The following is a 16,601-nucleotide window of genomic DNA, read 5'->3' as shown; positions in this document are numbered from 1 at the left end:
GACATTAGAGTTAATGTAAAACTACTGCATGATACTGTGAACAGATAACGGAGCAAACAATCCGCAGTCTTCTTATGGTACGAAAACAACGACATTAGAAACTTAGCTAAAGATCTGGGTAGTCTCAATGGCTCATTTTTTTTCAACCAGAATTCCACATTCCCTGGAAGAAGAACTAAAAGTGAACTCTCTAACAACGCCATGAATACAGTTACTTTTCTCATAGCTAAAATTAGGATAGGTAAAAGTTCTCTCAATACCAAGTTTACAATGCCAAAAATCATCTGTAATGAATATTGATTTCCATTTCTTGAAAATAATATGAAAGTGCCCCTTTGAAAAAGAGGCAGGTTAGGTTGGCTTAGCTTACAAAACATCAAGTTAAGCAGATTGTTCCACATCCTAGGAGTAGATGGCATGAAGGATTTGTCAAACTGGTCGACTCTAAGTGTTCTACAGCCATATAGAGTATGTATGGGATTGTGAGACATCACACCTACTAGAACTAAGTAGTAAAGGCAGATGCATGAATATAGTATGGGTTCACACATCACATATGGACGTGGATATTCCTTAGTGTGTAACACTTCAGTTAAATTTTGAACGTTTTTGCCCTGTGAATATCGTTGTTAACTATAAACAATCGTTGTAAGCAAAGAGGATTGACCCTTCGTACATTAGGGAATATAAACTAATGTATTCCGTCACCTTGTTTCAGGAAAACAGGAGACTGTGAGCCATAACTTTTTAGCCGAGTAATTCACGACACTTCTTCATCTCAGGCAGATCACTCCCTGCTCTTGGCCTGTGAAAACCCCAAGTCCTCAGACTTTCCTGTTCGGCGACTGACTCTCTCCACACAATGTCCAGACTTCGGGCCAGTCCTAGGAGAGCTGTTAATCAGCTCAGTGGTCTGGGCCAGTCCTAGGAGAGCTGTTAATCAACTCAGTGGTCTGGTTAAACTAAGATATACTTAATTTTCAGAATTCTGCTCCTTATTCCTGTCCGAATAATTCTTAGAACCACCCACCTTCTATTCATTTGTCTGCTTCAGACAGCTGGGATAGGTAGTCATTACGCTGACGGTCCTATTGTCCTCCGCAACACCATGAAAACAATAGTCATTAAAACAGAGAACTTCTTCCGTTCGAAGATCTTACCTGTAAACGGGCACAGCACCGGCATCCGTGTCCGTAACAGCCTCCAAAGATCTCATTCTCATCTTCATAGCACATCCCCTTCCGGCATATGCCGCTCTCATTCAGGCACTGAGGAAGTTTTTGGCATTTTTCACCTGTTAGGAGAACAAAATGATGCCAGTGAGACATTCAAGAAACTACAAAAAAAAAAACCTAAAAACCACCATGAATAAATGAAAACTAATGACTATTATACCTGTAGAGTCTCGTCAAAACTCAAATGACTAAATTCTGGCCTACAGCTAATACAAAAAAAGCCATGCAGTAACCAGAATTCAAAAACGAAGTATATCATAGCTTTTTAGTAGTCCTAGGCACTAGGCTTCAAGTCTTTAGCCACGTCATAACATCACCAACTAAAGTCTAACACACTGAGGCTTGTGGACAATCAGTTCCTGACCCGAGGAAAACTGTTATGACATTAGTGTCAATGCAAAACTACTGTGCAATACGGTGATTAGAAAAAACACTACCCTTTAAAAGCATCAATGTTAAATATTAGCTGGAGCTTTCGACTGTCGCACTGACTTTCATTTTCAATCAAAATTCTTTGTTCCTAATAAGAACACCTGACAATTCAACTGCCTCTTTCACGGCGAAAACAAAGACAGGTCAATATTTTCTAAATGCAAATTTTACATTGCCGGAGAGACAATTAGTGATAAACATTCTTTTTATTCTGAATGGATGAAGAAAACATGGCCTTTATTACAGATGAAGATTAAATGTTAATGGAAATTCCACAACCCTGAAGTGAATGGCATGAGTGAACTTGATCGAATCAGCTGACTCTCGAGTTCTACTCCTAGACACAGTATCTATGGGATTGTGAGACACAATGCTACATACTAAAAGAACTAGGGAACAATGGCGGCACGAAGCATGAGTCAATATAAAATACACGTACACACTAAGTATGTATTCGTAAGTATGTCTCAGCGAGTTTTTATTGCCTCCATTATCTTCACACCAGAAATACTGTTCGTACATGTAGAAACCATTTGTAGACAAAGAGCAAAGATCCTTTGTTCATTCTCTGAATTCTGGTCTTTAAGGAAAACTCTTTCTGTCATCCTATTTCAGGAGAGAGGAAGACTGCGTGCCATAACAGTCAAGCTCAGTAAGCCACGACACTTTTTTCATTTCAGACAGATCATTTCCTGTCCTGGGTCTATGAAAATTATTCTTAGAATCACCCACATTCTCCTCGTTCCACTGTTTCTAGCAGCCATTAAAATAATAATAATAACAATTAAAATAATGAACTTCAGTTGAAAGGTCTCACCTGCAAATGGGATACAGCAGCGGCATCCTTTTCCATAACAACCGCCATACATCTCCTTCTCATCCCCATGGCACATCTCCTTCCGACATATACCATTTTCCTGCATGCAGTGAGAACCTATTTGACATTCTCCACCTATTAGGAGAACAAACTGCTGTCAATGGGGAACTTTCAAGAAACTATACATTAAAACTCAAAGCCACCAAAGTAAATTCAGCTAAATTACAATTACACATGCAGGTCCCTGCCAAAATTCTTTTGGCTTAATTCTTGTTTGAAACCAATACAAAACAACCAAAGTAACCAGAGTTCAAAAATGGAGAAATGGAGTCTATCACAGCCTTTACACAGCGCTAAGCACTTGGCCATAACACAGGTCTAGCTAAGCCATAGCAGTGTCACCAACTGAACTTTGTCTGCAGCCATAGTTTTTGATTTAAACAAAACTGTTGTGACACTAGTGTGAGTGCATGACTGCTGTTCAATATAGTGAACAGAAAGTGGAGCAGAAAAATCAACTATAGCCTTTTTAAGGTACAATAAAAGAATCAAACGTTTAAAATCTAGCTGGAACTTTTGACCGTCTCACCGGCTCTCATTTTCAACCAGAACTCTACAGCGCCTGGAAGAAGGAGGCCTATAGTGAACTCTATGACGACGCAACGAATACAGCTGCCTTTTAGGCCGCGAAAACTAGGAAAGGCCAATGTTCTCTCAATGCAAATAGTGCCAATCACTGCATAATAAAATGAGCACTATCAAGGGGTATAAACTGGTAACATTAAAGAGGGTACTTTACACGGCAGGTGATCTGTCTTGAATCCAGCCTGTCCTCTCTTGACCATTACACTGTCCTCGTCTCGGTCTCCCTCAGTCTTTCCTCTGAAATCTAGTTGTCTAGTAATGTCACCTTTCATCAATTCCAGACATTACAACAATTTCAAACATCTTATCCTAAGCTTTATTTTGGGCCTGTGCCTCTTGTAAGACAAGTCAACTGAAGGTACGCTATTGATCCTCGAATCTCCCTTCTAGGATAACAGTAAGCTAAAATCTACAGAAATATCAATTTGTTGTGCCTTTCGACAAATTCCATGGGTTTTGCTCCATTCGTTACCAGCAAACTTTCTGTATTTCTTTCCATGAGCGTTCCTATTCTCTCATCCATCTGCTACTCTTAATTTCCTCATAATTATGAGGGGTGGGAAGGAATTCAAAGTATGCCCCGATTGGTAGCTCCGTTCCACATCAGGCCCACGTAGGAGACAGTAAGTTCCTGGCCGTTCAGGTTGCTCCAAATTTGTTGGTGAGAAATCACAATGTTCCAATGGCTAAATCTGCTTCCTAAATCTGCTTTCAAGAACCCAGCTGTTATGTCATGGTTTCATATATTCTATTCTCTATCCTCGTTACTGAAATTTAACAGCACCCATTTAGGGATGTTTCTGTCTTGTTTGCTTTCTTGGTAAGACTGAAACAAGGTGACTTCACTTAACCAACGAATTTACCACTGACTCTTCTCTAAACCTTGTTTGTCCCTCATGAGGTGGGCTGCCTCTCTTTTCTGCTCTACAGGAACTGTTTTGTCCACTGCTCCACCAAGCTAAAACTGATTATCAAACTCTCCTTCTCTTTTAGTCTTGAAAAATCAGCAGTACTTGGACTATACAGTTGATTCCATTATTCAAGAGACGAGTCCAGGTCTGTCTTTAGGGGCAGGCACTATATAAGGACATTAGGTTCGTATTTCCACTGGCCTTTGCATTACAAAATTTTAAAAGGTCTAATAGATATATGTATATATGCATATGTGTATAAATATATATATATATATATATATATATATATATATATATATATATATATATATATATAATAATATATAATAATTATAATGACTCACGTCAGGATCGAACCCAGGTCTCTCAGGTGAAAGGCAAGGGCGCTATCCACTAGGCCATACAAGTCTAAAAGCACTTGGAACCTGAGAGCAACTGCACCTAAGGAATTACCTGGGGCAAGCTAAGTGCTTGCATACCAGCGAGTTTTCCCCAACTTCCCGACTTAGCAATGACCCAATTGACAGCATTTCATTCGAATTATCCCTTCTGAGTGAATAAGATAGAAATAGTCAACACACAATCACGTGTGGAACAGAAATAAATTTCTGACTCACGTCGGGATCGAACCCAGGTCTCTCAGGTGAAAGACAAGGGCGCTATCCACTAGGCCATACAAGTCTAAAAGAAGTTGGAACCTGAGAGCAACTGCACCCAAGGAATTACCTTCACTCAGAAGGGATAATTCGAATGAAATGCTGTCAATTGGGTCATTGCTAAGTCGGGAAGTTGGGGAAAACTCGCTGGTATGCAAGCACTTAGCTTGCCCAGGTAATTCCTTGGGTGCAGTTGCTCTCAGGTTCCAACTGCTTTTAGACTTGTATGGCCTAGTGCAGAGGTTCTCAATCTTTTTTGAGTGATGGCACCCTAACTAATGTAATCATTACCGTGGCACCCCTTCTTCAGCATCCTACCATATCGCATGAATTAACTTCTTATTTAATGAATAAAATTATTTTCCATACTACATATATATATATATATATATATATATATATATATATATATATATATATATATATATATATATATATATATATATATACATACATATGTGTGTGAACGTATTAGAGTAGACACACTGATAATAATTATATGAAGACTTCTGCAAACCTTTTTTTTTTTTTGCAAATGTTCACTGAGATGATCTAGCCAAGACGAAACTCATGGCAATCTTGCGGCACCCCTAGGCACTGTCTGTGGCACCCCAAGGTGCCACGGCACCCAGTTTGAGAATCACTGGCCTAGTGGATAGCGCCCTTGCCTTTCACATGAGAGACCTGGGTTCGATCCTGACGTGAGTCAGAAATTTATTTCTGTTCCACACGTGATTGTGTTGATTATTTATATATATTATTTATATATATATATATATATATATATATATATATATATATATATATATATATATATATATACACATAAAGAGATACTGAAACCCACGTCAAAAAGTTAAGTATACCTTAGTTTAACCAGACCACTGAGCTGATTAATAGGTCTCCTAGGGCTGGCCCGAAGGATTAGACTTATTTTACGCGGCTAAGAACCAATTGGTTACCTAGCAACGGGACCAAAAGCTTACTGTGGAATCCGATCCACATTATAGCGAGAAATGAATTTTTATCACCAGAAATAAATTCCTCTTATTCTTCATTGGCCGGTCGGAGATTCGAACTCGCGGCCAACAGAGTGGTAGCTGAGAACGGAACCCGCTCGCCCAATGAGGAACTGAAACCCACGTCAGAAGTTCTTCATTTGAATCTTAGGCTTTGTCAAGACAAGCGTATCAAAAAAGTAAGAAAAACTGAAAAGTTATAAGGTAACTCTGGTTAACATAAATTCAGACACACACACACACACACAAATATATATATATATATATATATATATATATATATATATATATATATATATATATATATATATATATATATATATATATATATATATATATATGCATGTGTGTCTGTGTGTCTTTTACACATGCTACATAATTAAAGCACCATTCTTTGTGATGAGTTGACAGATAATGACATTTGATTAAACCTACCCGAGGGAGTTGTTGGTCCAGGGAAGACTGTCGTGAAAGTAGGCGGAGTAGCACTACTGCTAGATACTTCTGAAGCTGTACTTGGAGGAGTTGTCGAGCCTTGAGAATTGTTGGGAGATGATACTCTTGTTGTAGAAGTACTCTGAGTTGTGTTCGGCCCTGGGGTGGTGGTTGTTGTAGTTGAAGTAGTGGTTATTCCTGCAGCTGAGCTGGAGGAAGTACTTGTAGTAAGAGAAGTATTACTTGTGGAAGTACTCGTGGAAGTACTTGTGGAAGTAGAGGTACTTGTGGTAGGCGTGGAAGTACTTGTGGAAGTAGAGGTACTTGTGGTAGGCGTTGAAGTACTTGTGGAAGTAGAAGTACTTGTGGTAGGTGTTGAAGTACTTGTGGAAGTAGACGTACTTGTGGTAGGTGTTGAAGTACTTGTGGAAGTAGACGTACTTGTGGTAGGTGTTGAAGTACTTGTGGAAGTACTTGTGGAAGTAGTGCTTGTGGAAGTGGTGGTAGGTGTTGATGTACTTGTGGAAGTAGTACTTGTGGAAGTGGTGGTAGGTGTTGAAGTACTTGTGGAAGTGGTGGTAGGTGTTGAAGTACTTGTGGAAGTGGTGGTAGGTGTTGAAGTACTTGTGGAAGTAGTACTTGTGGAAGTGGTGGTAGGTGTTGAAGTACTTGTGGAAGTAGTACTTGTGGAAGTGGTGGTAGGTGTTGAAGTACTTGTGGAAGTAGTACCTGTGGAAGTGGTGGTAGGTGTTGAAGTACTTGTGGAAGTAGTACTTGTGGAAGTGGTGGTAGGTGTTGAAGTACTTGTGGAAGTGGTGGTAGGTGTTGAAGTACTTGTGGAGTGGTGGTAGGTGTTGAAGTGCTTGTGGACTTGTGGTGGTGGTAGGTGTTGAAGTACTTGTGGAAGTGGTGGTAGGTGTTGAAGTACTTGTGGAAGTGGTGGTAGGTGTTGAAGTACTTGTGGAAGTAGTACTTGTGGAAGTGGTGGTAGGTGTTGAAGTACTTGTGGAAGTAGACGTACTTGTGGTAGGTGTTGAAGTACTTGTGGAAGTGGTGGTAGGTGTTGAAGTACTTGTGGAAGTAGTACTTGTGGAAGTGGTGGTAGATGTTGAAGTACTTGTGGAAGTTGTGGTAGGTGTTGAAGTACTTGTGGAAGTGGTAGTAGGTGTTGAAGTACTTGTGGAAGTAGTACTTGTGGAAGTGGTGGTAGGTGTTGAAGTACTTGTGGAAGTGGTGGTAGGTGTTGAAGTACTTGTGGAAGTAGTACTAGTGGAAGTTGTGGTAGGTGTTGAAGTACTTGTGGAAGTTGTGGTAGGTGTTGAAGTACTTGTGGAAGTTGTGGTAGGTGTTGAAGTACTTGTGGAAGTAGTACTTGTGGAAGTGGTAGTAGGTGTTGAAGTGCTTGTGGATGTACTTGTGGAAGTGGAAGTAGTTGTGGTAGGTGTTGAAGTACTTGTGGAAGTGGAAGTACTAGTGGACGTTGAAGTACTCGTGGAAGTGGAGGTACTTGTGGAGGTTGAAGTACTTGTAGAAGTTGATGTTGTTGTGACTACACCTGGTGAAAGAAATGCAACAATCAGACGCTAAAGGTGATAAGGAAGAACAAAATCTAAGATGGAAAAGCCTTCAAGCCCAAACATTAATTAAGACTTCGGATAGTCAAAGTAGCAACTACTGAACACTCACCTTGACAGCATCTACATGGTGAGGTAGTACTGCCTCTACAGACATTACCACCTAAACCCGCAGGACTAAGGGTTCCATCACACGTGTCGAAACAGCCAGTCCCAGGTCCGCTGCACTCACCTTGGAGGCACACAGTGGCTCTAGCTGGTAGCGTAAAGAGAATAGAGGGTAATTTTCGTGGGACAGAATTTTGATTTCATGGTGGAGTGTATATTATCCATTATGTAATGGCAACATTCAAAGATGAAACATTGCCAAGCTCTGCACCACACAGTCAGTTTCATGGCAAAACTGAAGTTGGGCAAGTTCGTGTTTGAATGATAACTGCTTTCCCAATCATGCACGACCTCAATTTTACTCGAACGCAGAGGTTGTTGGCTACATGGTGTAAAGTTGACAGCAGCCAGCATGTGACATGGCCCCAAAAGTTGAGTCACTTTCGGCCATTTCCTGTTCTAGAATGCTGACAACAATTCTGATTCCCGTAATCAGTCCCCAGCAACAAGGAAAGGAAAAGGGAGAAAGAAAGGTGTGTAAAGAGCTACTTTGAGTGTTACTTATATTTATTTTCATAAAGCACTGTTAACATATTGCTAATAGCTTTCAACAAGTGGACAATCGTGTGCTGCAGCCGCCTAACAAGGTTATATACCCAGCAGTCGAGATAAAGATGAAAACGGGCCATACATACATACCTCTTCTTTTCGGACGTACACAGCAGCTCTTTCCTGGTCCGCAACCACCATCACCAATCAGGCCACCAGGCTTGATGCAGAGGCCATCAGGTAGATAACCGAGGCAGGATCCCCCAAAATCCTCGCACGAAGAAGTCGTATGAGCCGGGCCCTCCTTAAATGAAAGGAGAACGGTGACAGTGTGATGGCTTTCGAGGGGAAAGTCTTTTGCCAATGTTATGGCCATGTGACTGCTTTCACTTGCCGGATACGTACAGTACGTGCTGTACAAGGCATTTAGTTGTTGGGAAAATCGTCCATCACTCATGAGAGTTCAAGGCACAGAATCACCTGATAGACTATTTTTTTGAACTAGTTTTTTCCATCTTCCTAACTTCACCATCATTTACCAAAGAAAAGGTTGTTTCGCATAATACCAAACTCTTAAAAGCCTCCAACGGGCAAACTAATAAATTACGAAGATAATTACTTTGATAATTTTCCCTTGGTTTCTGGGTAAAAAAAAAAAAACACACACACACACACAGAGTGGCTGTATCATTGCATTTGACCTTTTAGGCAAATTCCGGAGATTCAAGGGACAGCTGATACTGGTCACCACATCGGTGCACAGCACCGTCAGTAAAAAAAAAAAGGCACCCATTAACTATTAATGACCCTTAGGAGGATTGGGGAATGCTTCTTATAAGTTGGGTACTTTCGCTAATTTCAGACCGCCAGTTATGAAACGAGAAAGGAAGCTATTTTCACGTCATTTTGTGCTATGAATTCATATCGAAACTATCACGATCTTGGAGACAGATTACAAAAGTTGTGCAATTATGAAATTATATATCTATATATATATATATATATATATATATATATATATATATATATATATATATATATATATATATATAATATAATATCATATATACATATATATGTGTATATATAATACATTATCGAGGCTACGGCCTACCCCAGCGCCAAATCAAAGCCCTTCAAAAGAAGGCATCGTGCTTACCCCATATGAAAAATGGGAAATAGCACGTTAAACGAAAAAGATAAATAAATAATATATATATATATATATATATATATATATATATATATATATATATATATATATATATATATATATATATATATATTAATAAAGGACGTCACTTAAACAGGTTAGTTTTTTATGGCTACCAGACGATGAGGACAGTTAGTTCTGGAAAGCCTGTAACCTTTCGTGACCAAATACCTCCGCTTACATACCATCCTGTTAAAATAAGGTCCTGTTATTATCTGTATTAATGCACAGAACAGTTTAATGATTGATTGAACAGTTTAATGATTGTGTGTGTATGTGTGTGTGTGTGTGTGTGTGTGTGTATATATATATATATATATATATATATATATATATATATATATATATATATATATATATATATATATACTGAATTAAAGACACAGAGACCCGACATGTAAAAGGATTCTTTATCTGGAAGAAACGAAGTTCAGAAAGATGTGGAAATACAGAGGAAATTAGAGAAAGGCATAACTGAGATAGTATACATTCCATTAACATCGTCCAGAACCAAGTTTTGGCGAGAGTGAAACTGTCTCATAGCCAGCTCATCTACAAAACGGATAAAGAAGGCGATTAAAAAATAATTAAAGAAGGGTAAAGGTTCCTTGTTACTCTTGATCTCTCTCATTTCTTTGAAAGCTCGTAAAAAGAAAAAAAAAAGATAAAGATTCCTTGTTAATTTGAATCTCTGATTTCTCTGAAGGCTCACAAAAACGAAAACTGGTGAAGATTCCTGGTTGCTTTGAATCTTTGATTTCTCTGAAAGCTCACAAAAAAGAAAACTGGTAAAGATTCCTTGTTGAGACTCTGATTTCTCTGAAAGCTCACAAAAACGAAAACTGATAAAGATTCCTTGTTACTTTGAATCTCTGATTTCTCTGAAGGCTCACAAAAAAGAAAACTGATAAAGATTCCTTGTTACTTTGAATCTCTGATTTCTCTGAAGGCTCACAAAAAAGAAAACTGATAAAGATTCCTTGTTATTTTGAAAATCTGATTTCTCTAAAAGCTCACAAAAAAAAAGAAAACTGATAAAGATTCCTCACAAAAAAATGATAAACATTGAACCTGATAAAGATTCTTAGTACTTTGAATCTCTGATTTCTCTAAAAGCTCAATGAAAACAAAAAAATGATAAAGATTCACAAAAACGACAACTGATAATACTTTGAATCTCTGATTTCTCTAAAAGCTCACAAAAAAGAAAACTGATAAAGATTCCTTGTTATTTTGAATCTCTGATTTCTCGAAACCTCACAAAAAAGAAGACTGATAAATATCCACTGTTGTTTTTAATCCCTCAGATTTTTTGTGAAAGCTCACAGAAAAAGAAAACTAATAAAAATTTCGCATTACTTTTTATCTCTCAGATTTCTCTAAAAGCTCACAAAAAATAAAACTGATAAAGATTCCTGGTGTCTCTTGATGTCTCTCATTTCTCTAAAAAGCTCACCGAAAAAAGAAAACTGATAAAGATTCCTTGTTACTTCCAATCTCTCAGACTTCTCTGAAACCTCACAGAACAAGACGACTGGTAACTGCCAAAGTGTCTCACGGGCGCTCTTACCTGGGACCAAAAGTAACCGTAGCCCGCCACGCTAACGGTCCAACAAGCACCCAGGCACAAGAGAATCAAAATATCTTTCATTCTGGGGTCCCAAACACGGCGGCGGCTCTCAGAACGAAACGAGAAGAAGAACAAGAAGAAGAAGAAAAAGTCTCATCTGCGGAGAGCCTGCTGCGTAGGTGATGAGTTGAGGTCGCTAGCCAGAGACACTCTGTGCCACTCTGAGCATCGCTATCTACTTTATATCCAGCCATCATCTAAATTAGAGGGAGAGAGTGAAAAACAAGGTAAAATAGGACAGATGAACTGCCCATTAAACCCCCACCCCCTTCTGTCCCCACAAACCCAAGTGGTGGCACTGAGACCTACATGAGATTACGATCTGTGTCAGATGTTCTGGCATATTTTGTAAACATCATCCAGCAATTGCCACAGAGGATTGCTGAAGCAGCTGAGTTACGATTCTCCTATTTAGGTTTATTTCGAAAAAGAAAGAAAAAAAAATACAAGCATTCATATGTATATGAAAAGGGGAAGAAGCGCAAACCTAGTTATGCCCAATGGATATCAGAGAGAGAGAGAGAGAGAGAGAGAGAGAGAGAGAGAGTGTATCTCTGTGCTTTTAATGTAAAAATTCCTCTTGTAACATCAATTCTATCTGTCTTTATTGTTTTTCTATTTAATAATAATAATAATAATAATAATTATTATTATTATTATTATTATTATTATTATTATTATTATTAGCAATATCCATACAATTACACACACATATATTATATATATGTGTATGCATGTATATATATATATATATATATATATATATATATATATATATATATATATATATATATACATGCATACACATATATATAATATATATGTGTGTGTAATTGTATGGATATTATAATAATAATAATAATAATAATAATAATAATAATAATAATAATAATATTATTATATATATATATATATATATATATATATATATATATATATATATATATATTAGTCACTTTTGCCAGATACAACTGTAATTGTAAGAACCACAATGCCCTCTCAAATTCTGGATTTCTTCACACTATTTGGATGAGCTTGTCACTACAAAGCCTGAAATTCAAAGCAAAGAATATGAAGAAAATCTAACGTCCGTAGCAGGATTCGAACCCCACCCCACTTGTGACCAGTCACGTGGGAAACGTGACCTCGTTCTGATACGTCGGAAGCGGGTTCGTAACCTGCTATGGACGTCAGAACTTCTTCTAATTCTTCCCTTTGGATTTCAGGCTTTGTAGTGACATGCTTATCCACAAAACGTGTGAAGATATCGAGAAGTTAAGGGGCACTGTGGGTATTAAAATTTATATATATACATATATATACACATATACACTCATATGTATATATAAATATATATGTATATCTATATATATACTGTATATGTGGAGAATAACATAAAAAAGAAATGATGAGAGATGAGATATAAAGTGCTGATAAAAAATAATCTTTGAAATGAATAAAAGTAAATAAAATAATAAACTAAATAAAAAAAAACGATAGAAACACAACTAAGAATTAGAACTAGATAAAGATATCTGACATGACATATTTTGAATTTACATTCTAAAATGTGAATAAAATATATCTGTATACGGTTCACTTTAACGGTATTCCTTTAATTTTCTCTTTCAAATTTCCTGGTGGGGATGGGTGGGTGAAGGTGGGGTGGGGGTGGGTGGAATATGGATGGGGGAGGGGTCGATCTGTCCGTTTCTTGCAGTGTCTTCAGAAGCCGCCACTTTTAAATTTCCATGCTCCAAAATATTCTCATCTTTAAAACTCTATAGAAAAATAAAATAACGGCGTATTGTCTCATTCATTCTATAACTGCTGAAACGTGATTTCATAGCGAAGGCATCCCCCCGCCCCCACTCCAATCCCCAGCACTGATGTATCTAAGTAGATGCCCAAAGTAGGTTAAATAACACACAAAAGTATAACCATTACCAGAGGGAGGTATTCACTGGTGTTTCAAAATAAATTTTATCATGAACACCAACCAGAATCGCTCACTAAATCATTCTCTTCCGTGCACAGTTTCATCTGGAAAATTTGAGAGAGAGAGAGAGAGAGAGAGAGAGAGAGAGAGAGAGAGAGAGAGAGAGAGAGAGAGAGAGAGAGAGAATCTGTGCTGACGGACCTTTGATGACAGAGAGAGATAAAGAGAACACTAAAGGATGTATACTTACAGTATAACGATGATGATGATGAGGATGATGACAGAGAGAGAGAGAGAGAATGTATAATTTTAAGCGAAGCTAAATTTTGGTCTTGGGTTCCTTGGGATGGACTGGCTAACTATACGGCAGAATTCTGTTAGTGTATTTTGTAGAAACTTACTAGAGTTCTTTGCGTCATGATGGCAACTGGTTTTTTTCATGAGGAAAACAACTTTCAGATCAAAATTGCAGGGTAATTTTTTTTTCACTAATTAGAAAGGCATCCAATCGAGACGATATATCGTAAGCCAATCTGGTTCTCAGGTCTACTTGAAATAGCAGCGCATCTAGAAAGATTCGCTATTTTTAGTCCTTAAAACCTAAAACTTGGTCCGTAATACTTTCTCGGTCTGTCATCAATGACTGGTGTTTCGTGTTCGTCGTTTGATTTGCTGTGTCGAGGCCAGTGGATCGTAAAACACGGGTAAAAATTATAAATCTAGTAACGGTTAGGTGTACTGCTACTTACAGGGGTAGAGAAGTACAACAGAAAACTCAGCTACAATGTACAAATAATGATTATCAAAAGTCGTTGTTATTACTAATACAACACAAACGAATTTTGAGCAAATGATCTAACATATCCCTGAGCAAAACATTTCGCTTGCATAGGCCTAACTAATCAAGGTATTTTTTAATACAGAAATATGTAGATTGTGTGCTCATCTTTGTAAGCGTTGGATAAATAAGAAAAAATACTTCCATTATGAACGATTTTTAAAAATCAAAATCACATAGTCTTAGTTGAGGTAAGCTGATGCCTCACAGTACGACGGTTAAGCTCAGCGGAAGAGGCAAGCCGAAATAGGAACGGTTCGGTGTAGGTTTTGCCATTGAGACTACTGTAAATATTTACTTATTTATTATGTGTTTTCTGTTTATCGCCTGTATGTACTGGTTTGCCTTAGGGCGGTTTGCATAGTTCAATAGTTTTTGAACGATGAGGAGCATCAAGAGTATCCGACGATCCTCATGTTCCCGGCTCAGTCTCGACTTGACGTGGGTAGGTGGTGTCTCGTGCAGCAATCGTTCATCCTTTTTCAACGAATTCGATAAAATAACGGCATTTACCCCACCGAGTGGACGGTAGGAAATAAAACAAACGGAGAGCTGAAATGGATAAAAGAGAGAATAGAGCAGCCGTCCCTGCCATTTCGAGAGTCGCTGACGTAGTGCGCTATGGTCAGGGCTACAGCTGCCGGGTGGCCTAAGAGTAAGTACACCATTTTTCTTTTATTGCAATGCATGCTTTTAATCGTTTTTGCCGGGAAATGTCTCCTCTCTCTACTTTGTGAAGATATAGTGCTTTTCGTAAGGGGGAATTGTATTTTGTTAAAATAGTTCAGTTCGGTAGGCCTAACATGATATTTTAACGTTTAGATTATGCCACTAGTACTAGTTTATAACGAAACTCAATTCTCTATCTCTAGGCCGATCTCTCACTTTTTTCCCGAGCCCTCAAATAACCGTTTGTGTTTGTGCATGTTTCACTTGCTTCGACCACGGTAAAATACACTCACTGATTGTGTAGTCTCGTGAAAATCCGGTGGAACCACGAGACTGATCTTACTAGGAATGTTTAAAAAGCATGGCCAAGCCGAACTGCTAGGTCTTCCACACCCCGGGGAGAAAGAGTAGTTAGCCTAAAATCTGGATTAAACCTACAGTATTAGATCTTAAGCGAATCTGCATTACTCAATTGTCGTTGATATCCAAGGTGCCTGTATATTACAGTACAAAGAAACCCTTAGGCAGCTATTCACCTGTGATAATGGCACTTGTATTTCGTGCTAATTTTAGCAAACGCCGCGTTCTGTATTGCCACGGACAAGATGACATTCGTAGTAGCCTATTAAACCTCTCTCTCTCTCTCTCTCTCTCTCTCTCTCTCTCATAAATGAATTTCTTCCGTTGCGCTTGTCTTCAAATTGAATGGGATGCGGCCTTCCAGTTTTTCTGCTAGTCGTTTATGGATGATGTTGCTGGCCATCTGACATTGTTTTCTGTTAAATTGCCATCTGGCAACTTTATCGATATAAGGCTGCCGAAGCACGTTTAAAGTTAGAATGTTATCGATACAGCAATGTGAACAAGTGTTCTAATCTGGAAAATAATAGAAAAGGCATTTAATAGTCTAAGACAAGTATTATCTTTAGGGAGCCTGGGTCAAGTTTTACAAGGGGTGGGGGCCCGGTAGAACACTGGTACGAAATTAATACATAAGTTTTCAGTATGGCACTGATTCGAAATAAATACATAAGTTTTCAGTAAAACACAGAAAATTACCTACATTAGGTCTGAGCTAGATAAACAACTCGTCAACCAAATCTCTCTCTCTCTCTCTCTCTCTCTCTCTCTCTCTCTCTCTCTCTCTCTCTCTCTCTCTCTCTCTCTCTCAGTACTGTGGTTAATTACTTCACCATAAAACCAACAAGTGACTCCTATACTGATTTTGCATGACATATCAGGGTGTCTTTGGTACGGTTGCCACCCCATTTGCTAGAATATAACTCCACAGATTCTGCTGGTCGTTCAGTCCGAGTGACGTTTTGATGGCCTCAAAACATTCGGTTACCATAATATCGTCAACAGAAGAAATATCCATCATTTTTTCATTCTCCTTCACCACTTCCAGCCATCCACCCCCAAAAAAGCGCTTACGTAACTCTTACTTTGAGAAAACAAAACGATCGGCCTAGTAAGTAAAAGTATGAAAAATGTTCTGGATTACTTAAGATGGCCAACACACACACACATATTTTTCGGATTTTCTTTAATGCTGCTTTGGCCTATGACATTAATAGATCTTATAAAATAACTGAAATGGCCTAGTTTCCTAAATATTTGTAATACATAGTATCCACGTGTATTACAGTATATACATTGAAAACGAACAAGTCAGATGATGTCCTTTCAAAAATCATCGACTACATTAGGTCTGAGATATATAAACAACTCGTCATCCAAATCTCTCTCTCTCTCTCTCTCTCTCTCTCTCTCTCTCTCTCTCTCTCTCTCTCTCTCTCTCTCTCTCTCTCTCTCATTATTTAGTATGTGATCCCAGATGGTTACTTCACCATAAAACCAAAAGTTTTTCACAAATATTAATTTCTTGAACTTAGGACGGAGTGACTCCCATACTACATGGCTTATCG

The 16,601-nt window shown here is 38.3% G+C and overlaps 1 protein-coding gene across 1 annotated transcript; it reads right to left on the bottom strand.

The window, feature by feature from the left end:
* Positions 1-1,124: 1,124 nt before the first annotated feature.
* On the bottom strand, positions 1,125-8,760 carry LOC136851071 (mucin-2-like). The gene is made up of 6 exons (XM_067125042.1): positions 8,535-8,760; positions 7,840-7,983; positions 7,052-7,708; positions 6,154-7,014; positions 2,485-2,619; positions 1,125-1,294 (listed from the first exon to the last, which is right to left on the bottom strand). The coding sequence occupies exons 1-6, from the start codon at positions 8,758-8,760 to the stop codon at positions 1,125-1,127; spliced, it is 2,193 nt and encodes a 730-aa protein (XP_066981143.1).
* Positions 8,761-16,601: the final 7,841 nt, after the last annotated feature.

This window comes from Macrobrachium rosenbergii, chromosome 23, assembly GCF_040412425.1.
Source record: "Macrobrachium rosenbergii isolate ZJJX-2024 chromosome 23, ASM4041242v1, whole genome shotgun sequence".
Taxonomy (NCBI): domain Eukaryota; kingdom Metazoa; phylum Arthropoda; class Malacostraca; order Decapoda; family Palaemonidae; genus Macrobrachium; species Macrobrachium rosenbergii.
This window is presented reverse-complemented; position numbering and strand designations above follow the sequence as displayed.